General features: G+C 42.6%; 1 protein-coding gene across 1 annotated transcript in view; it reads right to left on the reverse strand.

Annotated features, from left to right (window-relative positions):
* Window positions 1-298: 298 nt before the first annotated feature.
* PCDHAC2 (protocadherin alpha subfamily C, 2) overlaps window positions 299-20760 on the reverse strand; it is a 46981-nt gene continuing 26519 nt past the window's right edge. The window contains exon 4 of the mRNA XM_040622336.1: window positions 299-3012. Within this exon, the coding sequence (XP_040478270.1) occupies window positions 2702-3012 (311 nt within the window). The 3' untranslated portion in view covers window positions 299-2701. The remainder of the gene's footprint in view (window positions 3013-20760) is intronic.

A 20760-nucleotide genomic window follows, 5' to 3' on the forward strand; every position in this document is an offset into this window, starting at 1 on the left:
GATAAAAATCGGTTTGTTGCAATTCTTACTAGAGAAGACTGAAACTGTGTACTGGGACGTGACCCAGAGGCCTCCTGGCTGCCCATTCTGGTCACACTGTGTAGTCTGAGTCTTGATTCCACTGGGTGTTTGGCCTTAGTGCTGAACACAAAAGCCCGGGAGATAGCCAGAGAGGGATACAGTGTTAAGTTTCATACTGCAAACTCCTTCAGTGACAACAGCTAATGATAATCAGCGTTCTATTTTTCTCCTACGCTTATACTTAGAAATGACCACCATTTCTTTCATACCACCATTTTCCATTTATTAGCAATAACAGAATACCAATAGCACCAATTAAAAATGAATCCACATGACGTGTTTTATCCTTACAGCTGTAATAACTAGTAACTAACATGGACTGGAAAGCACTTTGCAAATGTAAAAAGTGCTGTACAGATACATTATAATTATCATCATTAATAAATTAGCCCGATTCTCCTAGTATTCAAAAGGCACGTAAGGTCAGATACATGGGTTCAATGGGGCAAAATGATCACAGCCTACAATGTAGCAATGGTTCACATGTGTTGGCAACAAGTTTTACCCCATGCAATCCTGCAGAGCTGAAGTTACACACCCTTCAAAATATGGGAGAATGAAGCTAAAAGTAGACAAAACAGGCTCTTTTTTTTTGAGATTTAATGTTTTTGTTTTAATAACAGACTCCTACCTCTTTTATGATAACTTTGAAAAGATAATGTAATTAAACTTCTAAATTGTACATTTTAACAAAATTAAAATTTCTTATCTAAGGTGACAGTAAATTTGATTCTTCTCTATGAGCTGATATTCCAGATGTCATTAGAATTTCAAAGCCTTCTGTGACTTCAGCGAGGTCAGATTGGTAAATTTTGTGCTTGCATCCCCTCAGGGAATAAGTACGGTATTCATTCCAGAATTGTTACTAGAAAACAACAGCTTTGTCCATTCCCTTGCCAGCAGGAGTCTTGGCAAGAGACAGCTCTTGGCTGACCATAAATAAAATTCCTTGAATCACCAGTGTCTTGATTTAAGAAAGAAATTTTACTGTGTCTTTCATACACAAAAGCTGATTAAACAATGGTTAAAAAAACACTACTCCACTTTTTCACAGGTGTACAAAAGGAAATATAATGGTATTACATTCAACAATAAAGCTTAAAGTTCACTCTAGGTAATAGTTGCATTAACATTCACATACACAAGCACAGAGTAAGTATATTTCAGGAGTCTTATAATAGCATACAGCATACATATGGGAGATTGGTTTCAGGTAACATCATAGGTGTTAGCAAGATTAGCAATTCAGAGTGTTCTAAAAAAGGCAAACTAAACCAAAGAGAAGGTGTGGGCTCGCACACCGAGACAAATCACAGAATTCGAGGATTGAAAAGTCGGCTCACTGTGTGTATGAGAAAACAATGATTTTTCTTCAGTTTCGGGGTCTTGATATAGTTGGCTAGAGAAGGTTGTGTATTCAAAGTGCACATAATTGTTTCTTAGAAAAGAGAGAAAGAGAGAAAGATCCTTTTACTTAGTAATTAATACATGCAGGAGGCAGCCCCAGAGTGACCTGAAAGAGTAAAGCTGTGATTGGCAGGTGGCCAGTATAATACAGATGTTTCAGGCAATTCTCTTAAAGCACTTCTGTAGCAGCAATGGTCATTTAAATGGCTGTAGACTGGATTCTCTTTTGAGGAGAGTTGAGGGGAACTGTATTCATCATATTTCTCTTTAAAGATTTATAGTTATAGATTTTTCTCTTTTTTAAATAAATCTATCAAACAACAAACAGCATAAAGTGAGGTGTTGGGGTTTTCTTTTGCGTTTGCTTTTGCATATGTGTTGGAAAAGGCTCGGGCCTTTTCATAAACATTGTGTGCAAAAGAATTTGTAATAAAGTGAGCACAAGGACATCCACAGCAAACACATCAGATCTGCTTCTGTCGCCCTGGTCGGCCCCATTCAACACTGAGCTGTTGGCTTGTCGGTGTAATGCGGGTTTTAGGGATCATGACACCACAGCCGACAGACTCAAGGCCTCCTAGGGCCTCGTCAGTCGGGGTAGTTTTGTCTGCGGGAGGGTGGCCACCGCCTCTTGAGTTGTAAGATTTAGAAAGTCTGGTCTCTTTTAGTTTCGCGTTCCCCCTGGATTGGCAACTCCTGCTGTTCTTTGCCTTTCTTCCCACCAGCCCTCCTTGTGCCAACTAGTCTCATCTGGCCCCTCCCAGCCGGAGTCTGGCACTCACGTACCGCCGGTGACCACACAAACCCAGTGGCCACTGATACCCAAGCTGCTCAATCTCAAAACCTTTGAGCCTGCCCTGCAAGTGTCATCAAGACAGCATCCCCGGAGCACAGGGCAGAGAGTCCAACCTCTCACTGGCGGGACTGGGAAGCCTCTCCTTTGCGGCGGAGGAGAAAGGAAACTTGGGTCTGCTTTTTAGGTTCTGAAAACAAGCCAGAGTGGAGAGAAAGAGTTAACACCAGACTTAGTAAAGCTTTTAAGACAAAACCTGTTCAATGTGATCTACACAGACACAGGGAACTTTCTGCAGATTTCTGAGGTCTATAGGAGAGGGCTCATGGAGATAGGAGAAAGGAGTGGGGAGTTGCTACATGGGAGAGATTTGCCATTATTACAAAAACTGGCTAAGTGGCTTGTTTCCATGAGGTGACCTCACTGGTCACTGTTGTCAGTCGTGCTGTTCCCTTTCTCTTTTTTTTCCTGGGTCTTGTTACCCTTCTTCTTTTTCTTCTTTTTCTTGGTCTCCTCCTTTTTGCCGAAGGTTATGAAGTCACTTTTGTCAATTTGGCTGTTAGTAGGCTCCTGCCGGATGGAGATGATTGCAGGAGATCCTGGGATAATGAATTTGTCTGGCAACTCACCGGGACCAGATTGTTTGGGGTTGCCTGGTCCGTATTTAAAGGTCCAGCTGTTGCTGTTGACACCAGCACCGACTGGAGGGGACACCTCTCCTGCCTCCGGTTCTGAAAGACAGAACATCACAAGTCAGTAAAAGTCAACACAGGCCTTCCAGGCCACACAAGTGGGAGATAGGGGAAGCTGGTTCTTTCTCCGAGCCTGAGCGCAAGGTCAGTGTTTGGAAACAATCAGGAGGGCAGGTTTTCTCACCAGAGGGTCTGGAAATCTAATTTTCTAGTGACATATTTTTGGTTCCTTGTGAAGAATTTCCTAAAGAATACGGTTGTGATTATTTTGCCTGAGAATAAGATGGAAAATGTACTGGATTAAAGCAGAATAGGCAATAAAAGAAGTAGGAATCAATTTAACCAAGGAGGTAAAAGACCTGTACTATAGACTTGAAGATATTTATGGAAGAAATTGAAGAAATGACATAAATAAATGGGAAGATATTCTGCGCTCATGGACTGCAAGAATTAATATGGTTATAGAGGCAATGCAATCCTTATCAAAATTCCAATGGCATTTTTCATGGAAATAGAACATCTTAAAATTTGTATAGAACCACAAAGGACCCTAAATAGCCAAAGCAATCATGAGAAAAAAGAACAAAGCTGTAGGCGTCGTGCTTCCTGATTTCAAGCTATGTTACAAAGCTAAAGTCATCAAACAGTATAGTATTGGCATAAAAGCAGATCAGTGAAACAGAATAGAGAACCCAGAAGTAAACCCACGCATATATGGTCAGTTAATTTACGACAAAGAAGGCGAGAATATACAGTGGGGAGAGGACAGTTTCTTCCGTAAATGGTATTGGGAAAACTGGGACAGCTACATGCAAAAGAATGAAACTGGACCCCTGTCTTACACCATACACACAAATAAACTCAAAACGGATTAAAGACTCCAACATAAGACCTGAAAGCATAAAATTCCTAAAAGAACACATAGGCAATAAGCTCTGTGACATCGGTCTTTTTGAATCTGACACTAAAAGCAAGAGCAAAAAAAAAGCAAAAAGAAGCTATACTCCGTCTAAAAAGCTGCTACCCAGCAAACTAAATCGTCAACAAAATGAAAAGGCAAGCTACTGCATGGGAGAAAATATTTGTAAATCATATATCTGATAAGCGGTTAATATCCAAAATGTATAAAGAACTCTTACAACTGAACAGCAAAAATACAATCCGATTAAAAAATAGGAAGATTTGAATAGACTTTTTTCCAAAGAAGACATACACATGGCCAACAGGTACATGGAAGGTACCTGACCTCACTAATCATCAGGGAAATGCACATCAAAACCACAGTGAGATATCGTTTCCCACTTTTCAGAATGGCAATCATCAAAAAGACAAGAAATAACGAGTATTGGTGAGGACACAGAGAAAGGGAACCCTTGTGTATTGTCAGTGGGAATGCAAACTGGTGCAGCCACTCTGGAAAACAGTATGGAGGTTCTTCAAAAAATTAAAAATAGAACTACCATAAATCCAGTAACTGTACTTCTGGGTATTGATCCAAAGAAAATGAAAACATTAGCTTGGGGCACCTGGGTGGTACAGCCAGTTGAGCCTCTGTCTCTTGGTTTTGGCTTAGGTCATGATCTCAGGGTGGTTGAGACTGAGCCGTATGTTGGGCTCTGTGATCAGCGCGGATTCTGCTTAAGACTCTCTCTCTCCCAGGGCGCCTGGGTGGCACAGCGGTTAAGCGTCTGCCTTCGGCTCAGGGCGTGATCCCGGCACTATGGGATCGAGCCCCACATCAGGCTCTTCCGCTATGAGCCTGCTTCTTCCTCTCCCACTCCCCCTGCTTGTGTTCCCTCTCTCGCTGGCTGTCTCTGTCGAATAAATAAAATCTTAAAAAAACAAAACAAAACAGAATTCTCTAAAAAAAAAAAAAAAAGACTCTGACTCTCCCTCTCCCTCAGCCCCTCCCCCAGCTCTCTCTCTCACTCTCAAATAATTAAATCATAAAAAATTAAAAGAAAATGACCACTAGTTTGAAAAGATTGGTGCATCCCTACGTTCACGGCAGTGTTATTTACGTAGCCAAGATATGGAAACAACCTAGGTGTCCATAGATGGATGAATGGATAAAGAAAATGTGGTATATATTATAAAAATGAGTAAAGAAAATATCATTTAAAATGGGGTCAGGAGGGGCACCTGGCTGGCTCAGTCCCTGGAGCATAAGACTCTCCATCTCCAGGTGGTGAGTTCAAGCCCCAGGTTGCAGGTAGAGCTTACTTTAAAAAAAAAAGGAGTCAGGAAGCCCTAAGGGGGGAACTCTCTCACACATACCACTCCTAGCATCCTGCACTACAACAGGAAGAAGGAAGGTAATTCTTACCTTGACAAAGAGAGATACTTTTCACATAGGAATTTTATCTCCTGCTTTTAAGGAGAAAAAAGACAAACTCTCCCTGCCCCAGCAACAACATACTAACCACCACCTTAAGTCAAAGAGAAACCACCACAGTCTCAGACTCTTGTTCTTTTCCAAAGAACTTTTTTTAGGGGCAGAGGGAAAGGGAGAGAGAGGATCTCAAGCAGATTCCCTACGGAGTGTGGAACTGGACACCGAGCTTGATCCCACGACCCTGAGATCAAAACCTGAGCAGAAATCAAGAGTCGGACACTTAACGAACTGAGCCACCCAGGCGCGCCCCCCAAAGAACTTTTGTTCAAAACAACCCTCCCCAATTTCCTCCTAAACCCTAATAAGAAGTGACCTTTCCTTTGTCTTTTTGGATTTCCTGCGGTTTACCATAACTTGCTTGTCCCAAATTGCCATTCCTCTGCTATTCTCTAACAAACTCATTTTGCTGGTAAAATAACTGGCTATCTTATTTTCAGGTTTGACAATATATATAATGGAATACTATTCAGCCATTAAAAAGAATAAAATTTTGCCATGTGCAACAACATGGATGAACTCTCAGGGCATTATTCTAAGCAAAATAAGTCAGAAAGAAAAAGACTAATACTATATGATCTCACTTATATGTGGAATCTAAAAAACAACAACAGTAACAAAACGAAAACCAAAAGCTAAGCTCATAGATAGAGGACAGACTGGTGGAGGCCAGAGGCAGGAAGGCAACAGGTGTGGACGAAAAGTGTAAAGGAGGTCAAAAAGAACAGACTTCCAGTTATAAATAAATAAGTCATGGGGAAATAACATAAAGTATGGTGATGATAATTAATAATACTATACTGCATATTTGAAAACTGCTAAGAGAATAGATCTTTAAGTTCTCATCACACACAAAAAATTCTTTTGTAACTGAGTGACAGATGTCAACTCGACTTAATGTGATGATCATTTTACATTGTATACAAATATCAAATCATTATACTGTATTCCTGAAACTAATATAATGTTATATGTCTATACCTCAGTAAAAAGAAAAAAAATATTGTTAAAGAGAATCTCTTTCAAAAAAAGGAGAAAACCAAAAGACCTGAGGTTCTAAGAACTATTCTAAACAGGGCATTCCCTGGAGCGAAAGTGCTGTTAACTTTTTTTAGCCTTTCTGCGATGAAAGACGCCCTGGGCATTTGTTCTTGTAATCGCCACTGAAATACCTGAATCTCATTTGATGTCAGGTACCACACTACTGTTTCTCAAGCCACTTCTAAGGGCCTCAGGGGTCTCAAGTTTGCTGTCATCATTTTTTAAATGGAGGTTTTAATAACGCTGGTACCAGAAGAGGCAGCTGAGTAAGTCGATTCTGTACTACCTGGACGACGCCCCCAATCTAAGAACTGCCAAGAGATTGCAGAACCCTTGTCTGCAATTACACTCAAAATGTTTTAATGGTCTTCAAGTAATGGGGGAAAAAACCTAAACTAGAGGTACATGATGCAGTTTCAGAGGTGAAAAGAAGAAAAATATGCTAATTCATAGCGTGTGAATTAGTGAAAATTTTGACTACACATGTATTTTGACACCTGCTCTGTCCAAAACAAAAGATAAATTAGTTGAATCAATTATTTGATCCTAATTCTATCACCGTAACCTTGAGGGGTTATTCTAAGCAAAATAAGTCAGATTTAGTCACAACCCGATTAAAAATAGGCAGAAGATTTGAATAGACTTTTTTCCAAAGAAGACATACACATGGCCAACAGGTACATGGAAGGTACCTGACATCACTAATCATCAGGGAAATGCACATCTAAACCACAGTGAGATATCGTTTCCCACTTGTGAATTCCTATGTGAAAATAAGTCAGATAAGAGAGGGGTTCCTCTCTCTTCGTGGTCAGATGAGGCAGAGAAGCGATGGAAAGATGTGTGGGTGTAGGCGGATACCGCCCGGCACAGGAGGAGAGGGTCCTGTTGCAAATATGGGTCGATCTGGGTAAAGCACTGGGAGCCAACCTTACTTTCCAAACCTGGTCTCCTCCCTCAGTGTGCTCAGAGTCAAGTTGGGACAGGCACTCAAGCGATTATAAGGCAATTGGATAAATGCAATGACCAAGTTACATGTGAAATGTTTTGGGGATTCCAGAGGAGAAAATGATTAATTATACCTGAGAAAGTCAAAGGAGATTCCAGAGGAGAGATGAAATTTGGAGTGAGACTGGGGAAAATTATTATGCATCCACAGGGGTTTTCGATGCAAGACTTTCCCAAGAGTCCAGCTGGAAGACACAATGACTTCTAGAAGAGTAGAGGTGAGAGCTAGAGAAGAAGAGTAATGATCTGTCTGGGCAAAGTAATCCCAGTGGCCATGACATTGAAACCCTTTGACATCACAGTAGCGTTCTTGTATCTGACACTGCTCCTTCGGTGGAATCGTGAAAAGTTCTGCCAGAGAAACCGTTTGTGTTTGATTGCAGTTTGGGATTCTGTACATCTGCTGTTTCCATCTCCTGACTTATCACTTCCCTGCCTCTTCTAATCCGGTATCTGTAAGCACTACTTTTGTAACAGTGCTTGTGTCAAGCCCACTAATCACGTTATTGCCAAAGCCTGGGGTCACAGTTTAGTCTGTGCTGTCGTGAACCCCTCAATGGAATTTGTCAATCCCTTCTGGAGACACTGGTTTTTATGAGTTCCCTGTCCTGACCTTTCTCTTTTGGGCCTAGACCTTCTTCTCCTCTTTCTCTTCACTCCTTTGGGATCTCAGCCATGTCCATGGGTATCTACACTGTCCAAATATGCTGATGAGACACAGATTTCCACGGAGAGCCCCTCTCCCTCTGTGCTCCAGTCTCCGGTCTCCAAATGCCTATCCCGTATCTCCTCTGCAAAGCCTCACAGGGCATCTCGAGCTGAAGGAACTCCCGATTCTTCTCATCTCGTCCTTTCTACATCTCTCCAGTCTCAATAAACAGCACTCCACTCACCTTCATGCTCAAGCTGGAAAATTCAGGGCCATTCTCCATTTATCATCCATCAATACCTGTCGTTCCTGCCTCCTAAATATACCTTGACTTGTCCTCTTCTCCCCATTTGGACTGTCACTACCTTTTTTTTCAGGGCACCATTATCCCGAATGTGAATCACAGCAATATCCTCTTCCTTGTTCAGCCTTGTCTCTAGCCCTCCACCCAGGAGCCAGAGTTCTCTTCATTCCTTAAGTCTTTCTCCCCTTTCTAAAAACTGATATATAGCATACATACAGTAAAATCCTTCAAAAATAGAAACCAGATTACATCACTCCCCTGCTTAAAATTATTCAGACACATTTTTCTGCCTTAACAACAACCAAAAAAAGTCAAACTCCTTAACATGGTATATAAAGGCCTGTAATGATTTGATATTTTTTGTTCTCCAGTCTCATCTACAAGTCTCCCTCTTACCACACAGGCCTTCTTTCAGTTCCTCAAACACCCCTTGGGATTGTTTTTGCCTCAAGTTCTGTACACACACAGTTTCCTTTTGTCTAGAATGATCTCCGCTCCATTCTTAGCATGACTCCTCATTCTTCAAGTCTGTGCTTAAATGTAACCCCATGGCAGAGGCATTTTATGACCCTGCTAGCCAAGCGGCAACCGCTTCACCTCCACCTGTCAGTGTAACATCCAAGAGGCAGAAAACATATCTGTTTTATGTACCACCACACAGCCAACATCTAGCACAAGTCCTGGCCCATTGCAGGCGTTTAATAAACACTTGCTAAGTGGATGAACAAAAAGGTGGTAGAAGGGGCAGCCACTCTAGCAGATCCAGCAGCTCTCTGCTTACTGCACTGCTGCTGTCCCTAAACACAGTGAAGTCATGCACTGAAAGTGCTAAGCCTGATCGCCAGCTCCATGTGAGAGCCCAGTAAAGTGACTCACATATGGGCAACTATATATGGCACAGCTCTTGGGGCTAGGAAGGCAGGCTAAGAAAATTGCCAATTTAGTCCAAGTACCAGCAAGCAGTAAGCAAAGGAAGCTAGAACCTTTCTTTTCTCCCTCAAACCCCCTTCCCTACACCATGCTTCCCCTGATGGGGCATCTTCTATCGCTCTTTGGACATAGGGCCATAGATGCTTTTTCTTCAAGACGAAGACTAATAACCCCTCTAAGGTAAATCCGCACTTGGGCTCAGCCAGAACCTACCTGTTTATCTTTAAAATGCAGGCCCTGTCCCTGAGAGACAGAAATAAAAGTAAGTCTGGTATTTAAATGCCTGGGATTTGGCATCTGGGAGAACTGGGTTTCGGTACCACTCCACAATCTTTGAGGTGGGGTCACATAGCCCCCAGGATGGAAATTCTTTCCAGCCACAGCCAGGACTCTGCGTAAGGCCTCAGGATTGTCATCTGGAGATGCGGAGCTCAGAGATATCTTTATCTTGCAGAATTAAAGGACATCAATGGCTCTGCCTGTTGGCCAAGGAGTCCCTCACAGCAGGACTGCTAAAGGTTAATGAGCTGCTTTTACATGTCGTTGAGCTTCTCAGGCCTTTGCTGGAGTCTTGGTTGGTCTGACTCAGCCTTAAACTCCAAGAAGCAACCACAGTGATCCATTCCGGTGCATCTGCCTCTCATCCAGCGACTGCAGAGCAGAACAAAATCTGGTTTCTCGAGTCTCTCACAGACCGTTGTGACTAACCTGTTCTGGCTGATGTGTAAGCAAACATCTCCGGGGGCTCATTCAGGTGAAATAATAGCTTCAGGATCTGACAAACAACATTTACTGACCTCCTCATCTTAAGTACTAAAGACCTTTGGCCAGCTTTGCCTAAAAAATGCTGGGATTTTGGGGGCTGAATCAAGGAGAGACTCTCCTTTAAAGAAGATGAGAAAGGAAGAGATACCGGGGCCAGTACCAGCAAGTAGTCAGTTAAGGGAATATTTCCTCATTTGGTGCTGCTTCCCTTCCCCCTCCTGTGACTTCCCACAAGTCCCTCTCCTCTGGTCCCAGGGGATCTAGCTCACCGGCAAGGACAAGACTGACAGGCAGTCAAGACTCTGTCAGAGCCCAGGAAGAGGACTTCAGGTACGCATCTAGCAGGCGGGGGTCTGGATTCTTAGGCAGAGCCCTTCCCTGACATTCAGATTACAACCCAATGGGATTTAAAAGCTTTAATAGCATATAATCATAATTACAGTAAATGGCTTTGCTTGTGTGTGGGGGGGGATTGACTGATTTCACAGGTAGGAATACATTTAAAAATCACAACAACATACATATTTTAAAAAAACGTGTATAGATCTACGACTTAAAAAACTGCTCTCTGGAGGTAGCTGGCCACTACACTTAATCCTATAAGCCACTTTAGACACCTCCCCCCTTAGGCACTGCCTAGGGTCTTTTTGGCAACATTCCCCCATTTTCCTGTTTTCTGCTAAAGGAACTCTGGGAATGAGTGGGCTGGAGGCTTTGCCAACGCAGATGCTGGGGAAGGTCCTAAAAATTGTGAAGCAAATGCCAGACTGGTAAACTCACCCCCCACCCCTGTTCTGAACTGCTCTGAACAATCAACTAAGACCAGCACAGCGTTTTCCTGATTTGCACTGATTCTCCCCAAAAGAACAACACCAAGTCATTTTGACCAAGGATAGAGTGTTCAGGAGAACTCTTGGAAGGGCACAGGCTGGAGAATGCAGGAAGGTAGTTAAATTCTCTTTTCCTCTGTTCATCTTGCTTTGCTCTTCTGAACTTGGGAGCTTGCCCTGACTCTATCACTTAATAGTACGCAGTCCTGGTCAATTTACACAAATATTTCTGAACTACAGTTTCCTTGTCCATGAAATGGAGATGATCACCTTCCTGTCTACATCACAGGATTATGGATGTATTTTACATTTACTGGGATCTTCTATGTGCGTGGCACGGGGCTAAGCAGATCTGCATGCAATATAATTTTTGCTCCTCACAAGAACCATAGGAAGTAAATATTGCCAATATCCATGTCTGTTTTATAGATATGTCTGTTTTATAAATGAAGAGACTAAGGACCAACAGTTAATAACTGGTAGCGCCTAGGACCGGATGGAATCTAGGCAGGTCTCACTCCACCACATCTGAGCTGTATATGGAGACCCTTGGAAAACCCTGAAGCCTTATACAAATGTAGCAATTACTTTGATTATATTTGATTTGCCACCATCTGGAAGACAGAGAGGCAGGCAGGCCCCTCTAAGCTAGAATCAGCAGAAAGGAGTGGAGGGGGGAGGGGCACGGATGCAGGAGTGACAAGCTCAGGAAAATCGGAGCCCATTCTGCAGGTTTCAGCCCTCCCCTTCCCTCCCCATTCATTCCTTTGTTGACATCATTGGGATTTTGGTCCTAAGGTTAATAAAGAGCTTCCAGAAAGCCCATCATTTTGATTAAAGCCCGGGCTATCTTGCCAGACAGCACTCTGGAGCCTGCCTCCCACCCACTCTGCTAGGTCAGTGCAGCCAGCAAAGGCTATTAACTGATCACAGCCATTTCCGGCCCAGCCAGACAGCTCCCCTGGATTGCTCGTTCTCTGGCTCGCTGCTGCTGCTGCCTCTGGCTGCCCAGGGAAGTCAGAGCACGGATGGCTCTGCAGATTGTGGGTGTGCAGGTGAACATCCAGGCTTTCTGTGTAGGGACACCCCACTTCTCCCCTTCCTTGAGTCCTCTCCCCACTGAGCCAGCCACTGCAGCCTGGAGCAGCTCCGATCTTGTTTGTACCCTCCTGGCTTTGAGCAACCATTTCATATGTCTGTCTCTCTCTGTCTCTCAGTCGTGTGTGTGTGTGTGTGTGTGTGTAGCAGGACTTGGCAGATTGTAGAATCATACATGCTTAGCCTGACCAAAAGGCAAAACCATCCACCATCCAACATGCGGGAAGACCAGGCTGTACAGCCTCCCTAGCTCCTTCCCCGCCCCCACCCTCCCATCTGTGGCGCTTGCGGGCTGCTGGGACAAGCTCCACCTCCTCTTGCTCACTCAGCCTTTATGAATTAGGCAATGTTAATCTGGGTAATTACAGCCCACAAATCACAGGAGAACCGTAGTCTGCAGCCCAAATCCTGTCCAGGATCAGAGAGAGGGGGAGAAAGCTCAAACCACCTGGGCTAGCGTTTCCACTGGTTCCCCACTGATCCTTAGCCCTTCAAATGATGGTGGAAAGATTTTTCCATGGAAACAAGACAATGTAAAAATATACTGCCCGCTCTCTAAGACATTAGGCTCTATAATCAGAATAGTAGGTTTAAATATGGCTATGCCATATAAATTATGATGTTTAGCAAATCATTTAATATCTCAGTTTTCATGTGTAAAGATAATATATATCTCTTTATATATTTATGTATCTCTCTATATTTATGAAAACTCATATATATATAAGCCATATATATGTGCACACATATATGTATAACCCCATATACACACACACACTATATATATATACATATATATATACACACACGCACACACACACACACACACAGTACAGTATACATACTATAGGTAAGGAAACTGAAGGCTTAATTTACAGCAAGGTAATTTGCCCTATATCACACAGGGATTTGGTAATAAAGCTGAAAAATTCTTCTCGCACGGACTCCCCAGCTCAGTAATTGATTTGTTATTATTATTTTACTTCTGTGAAGCGTTGGCACCAGAGGGTGCTACTCCCGGGTGTTCCGCCTCCTTTGGGGGGGGGGGAGTATGCGTGATCTGGAAGGAGATTTTGTGGCTATTTGTTGCCTCGGGCCACAGCTGGGCTAATTTTCAGTAATCTTGGAGCGGAAGAGATAAATACAGTGGCATATTTTTAAAGCCACAGCTCTTGCTTTGTGCCCAAAATAACTCTACCATTTCTAGGTTAAGAGTATAAAGACATCACGTGCTGTGAACCCAGATTCAAAAATTGGAATGGCTGGTTTCAAATCTTCCAAGCTCTCCATAGTCAGCTTAAAAAAAAAAAAAAATCCTATTTCTTTCCATGACCCCCTAACCCAGCAGGGCTCAAGCTACAAGGTCTTCTGTACCTTATTCCTGGCTGCTAGAGTCCCCCACAGTCCAGAGGGCAATTTCCCCTTACAGCCTTCTTCTTAAATTGCCCCCAGCCTCAGCCAGCTGTTACAACCTAGGGGTAGCAGAAGGCTTAAAATGAGGGTTTGGGGGACACAGACACAGACTGGAGTTGGAATCTCAGCTTTATCACTTACTTGTTGCGCAGCCTTGAGCAAGTCACTTGGCCTCTCAGCCCACATTCTTTCATATGTAAAACAGAGATAACAATATCCACCTAATGGGACTGTGAGCGTTAAGAAGACACAATGCTCGTAAATCACACAGAACAATGCCTGGCAGGCAGAACCCAAAATAGAGGATAGGTATTATTACAAAGTAGCGTTGCTCGGAGGAACCTGACTCCCCACGGCCTCCCCCCAATAATTTATTCCTGGATGCAGTACTTCCAGGAACTCTCTTTTCCAGGGGCCCTCTTCCCATGTGGCTCTGCCCCTCCCAGGGATCATTAAAGAAATCTAGCTGTGAAGTTTTCTAGCTTAGAACCGGTTGCTAGGTAGGGAGCCATTCTCCAGAGCCGGCAGAGGCAGGCGGGAAGGAGGCAGCTTGGATGCAGTGGACCGCCCAACGGAAGAGGCATCAAAAGCCTTGGGTTCAAACTGCAGGTCTACCATTCTGCTTTCTACTCCTTCCTACTACACCGACTTGTGGTTTCTTCCCCCGTAACTTGGATACAGTAGCTACCTCTGAGAGGCACTATTGTATTTATTATGCACAATAAATGAGACATTGTGCTAGGAATTAGGGGCAGGGATATGAATAATTAGCACGGGAGCCCTGCTCTCAAAGAGTTAAAGTGAAGAAAAAGGCAAATGAATAAATACGATATTGTTTTAAGTGAAAGGGGACTTCCACTGCCTCCACTGTGACCTCCGTCTGTACTTTCTGATTAAGTTCTTCTTTCCAGCTTATCTTTCCCAGCGGGCAAAGCGGCGGGTGATGGGAACTGAAACTGCCCCCTCAAGCATTAGCTAAGGCCCTGACTCCAGTAAGACCCTGAGGGCTTGACCCCCAACACAGTGAGCGACCGGACCTTTACTGCCCAGCACATGTACCCACCGACCTCTGCCCCACATTGGAGACAGCAGCATTTTGGAGCCAGTCTTTGAGACTGTCCTCAATGTCCGCTGTCCCCGCAATGTTGGCCTCCCTGAAATAAATTCTTTCTTGTTTCACCACCGCTCATCTCTCTGCGTTTGGATTTTGTCACCAGCAAGTGACCAAACCTGGTCTGTTTTGGACCCCGGGAGCCAGGTGCTCTTGCATCCTTGGACCCCAGTTGACTGACAATTTTTTTTTTTTAAGATTTTATTTTTAAGTAATCTCTACACCCAACATGGGGCTTCAACTCACATCCCCAGAGATCAAAACTTGCATGCTGTTCCAAGTGAGCCAGCCAGGCGCCCCTGAATGTTTTTTGCTTGTTAAAATAAAGTAGGTTTTCCAAAAAGCAAAATAAGGAATAAACAAGGTAGAGAAACTTTGGCAAAGAGATGGCATTAAAGTTTCTAGAAACAGTTAAGAGCACTAGGTTAAGAGCACTGGCTCAGAAGTTAAAGAGCCCCATTTCAGATCTTGTCCCCACCACTTAACTAGACAGATATGGGACCGTACTTAACCCTAGGTACCTCAATTTCCTAGGCATTAAAATGGGTATAATAATAGACTATCTCTGGGGGTGGTTATACAGAGTAAAGGAGGTATTACATGTAAAGTGCTTAGCACAGTGCCTGGCTTAAGTAAACAAAACGGCTTAAGTGCTCAATACGGGTAAGCTAGTACTATTACTATTCACAAGTAGATTCTCTCATTTCTGCTCCAGTATTCTCAAGCCTGAGGGCCAAGTCCCTTGCTGGTGGGGTCGTTAACTTAAGTGACATAGTGACATACAGTACTAGCTAGGGGTGAGGGTCAGGGGGAGGTGTGTAACAAATGCAGCCAATCCTAGGTAAGAGCATGTGCCAATTTGGTGTTTTCATACCCTATAACCCAGTAATCCCACTTCTGTAGTGCATAAGATATATGTTTAAGAATGTCCACTGCATTGTTTAAAAAACATAGATATCAATAAGAAACTGGATAAATAAATAATAATATAGGTATACAACACAGTATGTCCTTATTTAAAAAAATGAGGTGGGTCCTTATTTAAAAAAATGAGGTGGCCCATATGAACTGACTTGAAAGGTGTTTGTTAACAAAGCTGTATACTAATATGCATAACATCTCATTTTGCTTTTTGAAAACCTACTTTTTTTTTAATAAGCAAAAAACATTCAGGGGCGCCAGGCTGGCTTAGTTGAATTATGTGATTAAAAATTATTTTGAAAAATATTTGGAAGAACGAATCCTAGTGTAAACGATGGACCCTGGATGATAGCGTGTGTCATGTAGGTCCCTCAAATGTGACAGATGGGGGGTGTGGTGCTGGATAGCAACAGCAGGGAACGCTGTGCGGGTCTGGGGATGGGGCCACATGGAACTCTCTACTTTCCACTCAGTTTTTCTGTGAACCTAAAACTGCTCTAAAAAATAAAGTCTGTTAACGTAAAAAAATATTTTGAGGATTCACACAAAACTGTTAACGGCAGTTGCCTCACTGAAGGGAAGCAGGATTGAGGGAAACGAATATTTTCATGCAAATGATGCTTCATTATTTAATACTCATATCAACAATATAATTACATGTGTTTTATTATACAGTACTTTGAACTTTATGTTTATAAAGAAGCTGGGGGATACACACTAAACTATTGGTAGTGGTTACTTCCTGGGAACGTGACTGGAGATGAGAGGTAAGGTACTAGTCATTTTACTGTAGTTTTGTACAGATATAATTTGTCACAATTTTTGTCCTTTTATAATTCAGTCAGAGAGAGAGATTAAAAAGATGCCTGGCCCAGCCCTACTTAATCAGCTGCAAATTAAAAAACTGGCTCAAAAACTAGCCGAAACAAAACATCACTGCCCCTGATACTCTGGACCCAGGACCAGCTACATAACTTGCAGGGCCCATAAAAACTTCCCAAGTGCTCGAAGATGGCAACAGTGTAATAATACTAAACCAAAGAGGCCCTCCTCAGGGCAGGGCCCCATGAAGCAGCCCCCACTGGACCCAAGAGCCCCCTGCTGGGTCCCTCCTTCAGCACCACAACTCAACAGGGACTCTTCGCACAGCTCTCAGGCTGCCTGCCCCACCTGAAACTGTGAGGCACAGTCCTTTCACCCAAGAGTAAAACTGCTTCTGGGTGGGTCTGGTAGGGTCTTCAAACTTTTCATCTCTACCCTTCCCCCTCACTTGGTTGCAGTCTGCGCTTCTTAAAATTTGGCAGCAATCCCAGGCTCCGTGTTGCTGTGTCACTTCTCAGCCTTGAGCAACCATTTCTAGACAAGCAGTGATCTCCTGGCAAGGAGGGTATAAAATGGAGGTGCCGTCAGAACACCACAGGAGAAGGAGGGCAAGAGAAGGACTGACATCTGGGGAAAACCCTGTCCACCACCACTGCCCCATCACCTTGCACTTCCTATCCCCTTTCATTTAATTTAGCAAAACCATTTTGGATCCTGTTTACTGTGTGTCAGGCATTGTGCTAAGTGCCAGGAATATTAAATTGAGTAAATGATAACATTTTTTGAATGTTTACCATGTGCTAAATACGGCACTAAGCATTCTGCATGCTACTGTCTCTTTTAATCCTTACAGCAGCAAACGGTCTTTCCTCTTTTACACACTAATAAATCTGAGGCACAATGACCGAGTGGTACAACAGGGACCTGAGGCGCTGTGCAATGCTGTGCTGCCTCCCTTAAGAAGCAAACCAAGGCAAAATTTAAACCCACCTGGCCTCCCTCTCCCCATTTTCTCAGACAAGATCAGATCAACTCCACCAGCATTAGCTCAGAACATTTCCAAGGCCAGTCCTTTTTACAAAAATTCTGTAATCACCTCCCTTTTGGTTCCACATTTCCAGACAGTTTCCAATCCTACTAGAAATGAAAAAGAAATTTAGGATACAAAATCAGTCTACAGAAATCTGTTGCATTTTGGTACGCTAATAATGAAGCAGCAGGATGAGAAATTAAGAAAACAGTCCTGTTCCATTTACAATTGCACCAAACCAAACCAAAACAAACAAAAAAGCCCCACAAACCCCTAGAGAATAAACTTAACCAAGGAGTTGAAAAACCTGTACTCTGAAAACTTGGAAGACACTGATTGAATGAAATTGAAGATGACACAAGCAAATGGAAAGATATTCCATGCTCATGGATTGGGAGAACAAATATTGTTAAAATGTCCAAAGCAATCTACAGACTTAATGCAATCCCTATCAAAATATCAGCAGCACTCTTTTTTTTTAAAGATTTTATGTATTTATTTGATAGAGAGAGCACAAGCAGCGGTAGCAGCAGGCGGAGGGAGAAGGAGAAGCAGGCTTCCCGCTGAGCAGGACCCTGAGATCATGACCTGAGCCTAAGGCAGATGCTTAACTGACTGAGTCACCCAGGTGCCCCAACGAGCAGAATTCTTCACAGAATTAGAATAATCCTAAAATTTGTATGGAACCACAAAGGACCCTGAATAACTAAAGCAATCTTGAAAAAAAGAATAAAACTGGAGGTATCATAATCCCAGATTTCAAGAGACACTACACAAAGATGTAGTCATCAAAACAGTATAGTATTGGCACAAAAACAGACACATAGATCAATGGAACAAATACGGAGCCCAGAAATAAACCCATGATTATATGGTCAATTAATCTTTGACAGAGGAGGTAAGAATGTGCAATGGGAAAAAGACCATCTCTTCAACAAACTGTATTGGGAAAACTGGACAGCTACATTCAAAAGAATGAAAACGGATCACTTCCTCACACCATACACAAAAATAAACTCAAAATGGATTAAGGACCTGAATGTGAGAACTGAAACCATAAAAATCCTAGAAGAGAGCACAGGCAGTAATTTCTCTGACATGGGCAATAGCAACATTTTTCTAGATATGTCTCCCGAGGCACGGGAAACAAAAGCAAAAATATACCATTGGGACTACATCAAAATAAAAAGCTTCTGCACAGCAATAGAAACAACCAACAAAACTAAAAGGCAACCTACTGTACGGGAGACGATATCTGCAATGACATATCTGATGAAGGGTTAGTATCCAAAATACATAAAGAATCTATACAACTCAACACCCAAAACCAAATAATCCAATTAAAAAATGGGCAGAAGTCGTGAACAGACATTTCTCCAAAGAAGACATCCAGATGGCCAACAGACACGTGAAAAGAGGCTCAACATCACTCATCATCAGGGAAATGCAAATCAAAACCACAATGAGATATCACCTCACACCTGTCAGAATGGCTAATACCAAATACACAAGAAATAACAAGTGTTGGCAAGGATTGGAGAAAAAGGAAACTTCATGCACTGTTGGTGGGACTGAAAACCGGTGCAGCCACGGTGTAAAACAGTACGGAGATTCCTCAAAAAGTTAAAAATAGAATTGTCATTTGATTCAGTAATTCTACTACTAGGTATTTACCCAAATACAAAAACTAGTAATTCAAAAAGATATATGTACCCCTATATTTATTGCAGCATTATTTACAGTAGCCCAATTATGGAAGCAGCCAAAGTGTCCATCTTTAGATGAATGGATAAAGAAGACATAATTTTTTTTAAAAAAGATGTGGTATATGGGACACCTGAGTGGCTCAGTTGGTTGAGCGTCTGCCTTCGGCCTGGGTCATGATCCCAGGGTCCTGGAATCAAGCCCTACGTTGGGCTCCCTGCTCAGTGGGGAGTCTGCTTCTCCTTCTCTCTCTCTCTCACTCACTCTCTCTCTCAAATAAAAAATAAATAAAATCTTAAAAAAAGATATGGTATATATGTACGATGGGCTATTACTCTGCTATAAAAAAGAATGTCATCTTGCCATTTGCAACTACTAGATGGATCTAGAGGGTAATAAGGCTAAGTGAAATAAGTCAGAGAAAGACAAATACCATATGCATTCACTCATATGTGGAATTTAAGAAAAAGAAGAAAGAAAAAGAGACAAAATCACAGACTGAATTATAGAGAACAAACTGATGGTTACCAGAGGGGAGGTAGGTTGGGGAATGGGAGAAATAGGTGATGGGGATTAAGAGTATAAGTATCATGATGCTGAATAATGTATAGAATTGCTGCATCACTGTATTATACACTTGAAACTAATAGAACATTGTATATTAACTATACTGGAATTTAAAGTTTCCAGTCCTTGGTTTAGGTGGGGAAGAACACTGAGTTGATAGCTCATGAGCTTGTCTTGACATTATAGGATGATTTTTGAAGATTCAGCAATGGTAAAAGGGCTCAATAGAGCTTCTTTTCTTAAAAACCAACCAACCAACCAACCAACGAACCAACCGACCAACCAACCAACCAACCTTCTGGTGGCTCCACTGTCAGCAGATGAAACTTCAAGTTGTTTAGCAGGATTTTGAAGGCCCTACAAAATCTAACTCTTGTCTGCCTTTCTGATCTCATTTCCTAACAGCCCTTTATCCCTTCCACCCATCAAGTGTACTCATTCTATTCACCTAGATTATGCATTCTGGTTTTCGTTGTTTTGTTTTGGTTGTGTTGTTTTGGGGTTTTTTGTTTGTTTGTTTGGTGTTTTTTTTTTAGAGAAAGAGAGCGCATGCACACAAACCCTGACACAGGGCTCGATCTCATGACCCTGAGATACCGACCCTGAAATCATGACCTGAGCTAAAATCAAGAGTCAGATGCTAAACCAAGTGAGCCACCCTGGTTTTTGGTGGTTTTTTTAATATGTATTGTTCACTTTGTCCAGAGCTCTCTTCCATTCCATATCCTACACACCATCCTTCAATACCCCGTATTAAATGTCACAGTCCCTCAGATGGTTGCCCAAATCCCCAATTCCATCTTCTGGGCTCCCACGACTATCCAGTATTCATGGTTGCTGAGAGAGGGTTTAGGCCCCTTGAAAACAATTTCAGGCGCCCTCTCAGGAAAGGTGGACCAGCTTATCACATTTACATGTAGTTCGTATAGATTACAATATGGATAGACCCTGGGTCCCGTTCTGGATTGATAGGCCCTGGTGGTTTGTCCCAGCTTCCTTCCTCCTCATTGGCCCTGCCTCTGCATGGCACGATCATGGTCCTTATCACATGACACAGTAATATTTCTATCTTATTTCCTTACATTTCTATCTTCCTCCACTAAATTATGAGGACAGGACTGTGTTAACATCATATTGACATCACCGAGATTAGAAACTGACTTCAAGTAGGTGCTTAATGTTTGTTTAATGACTATACAGAG

Source organism: Ursus maritimus, unplaced genomic scaffold, assembly GCF_017311325.1.
Source record: "Ursus maritimus isolate PB19 unplaced genomic scaffold, ASM1731132v1 scaffold_5, whole genome shotgun sequence".
Classification (NCBI taxonomy): domain Eukaryota; kingdom Metazoa; phylum Chordata; class Mammalia; order Carnivora; family Ursidae; genus Ursus; species Ursus maritimus.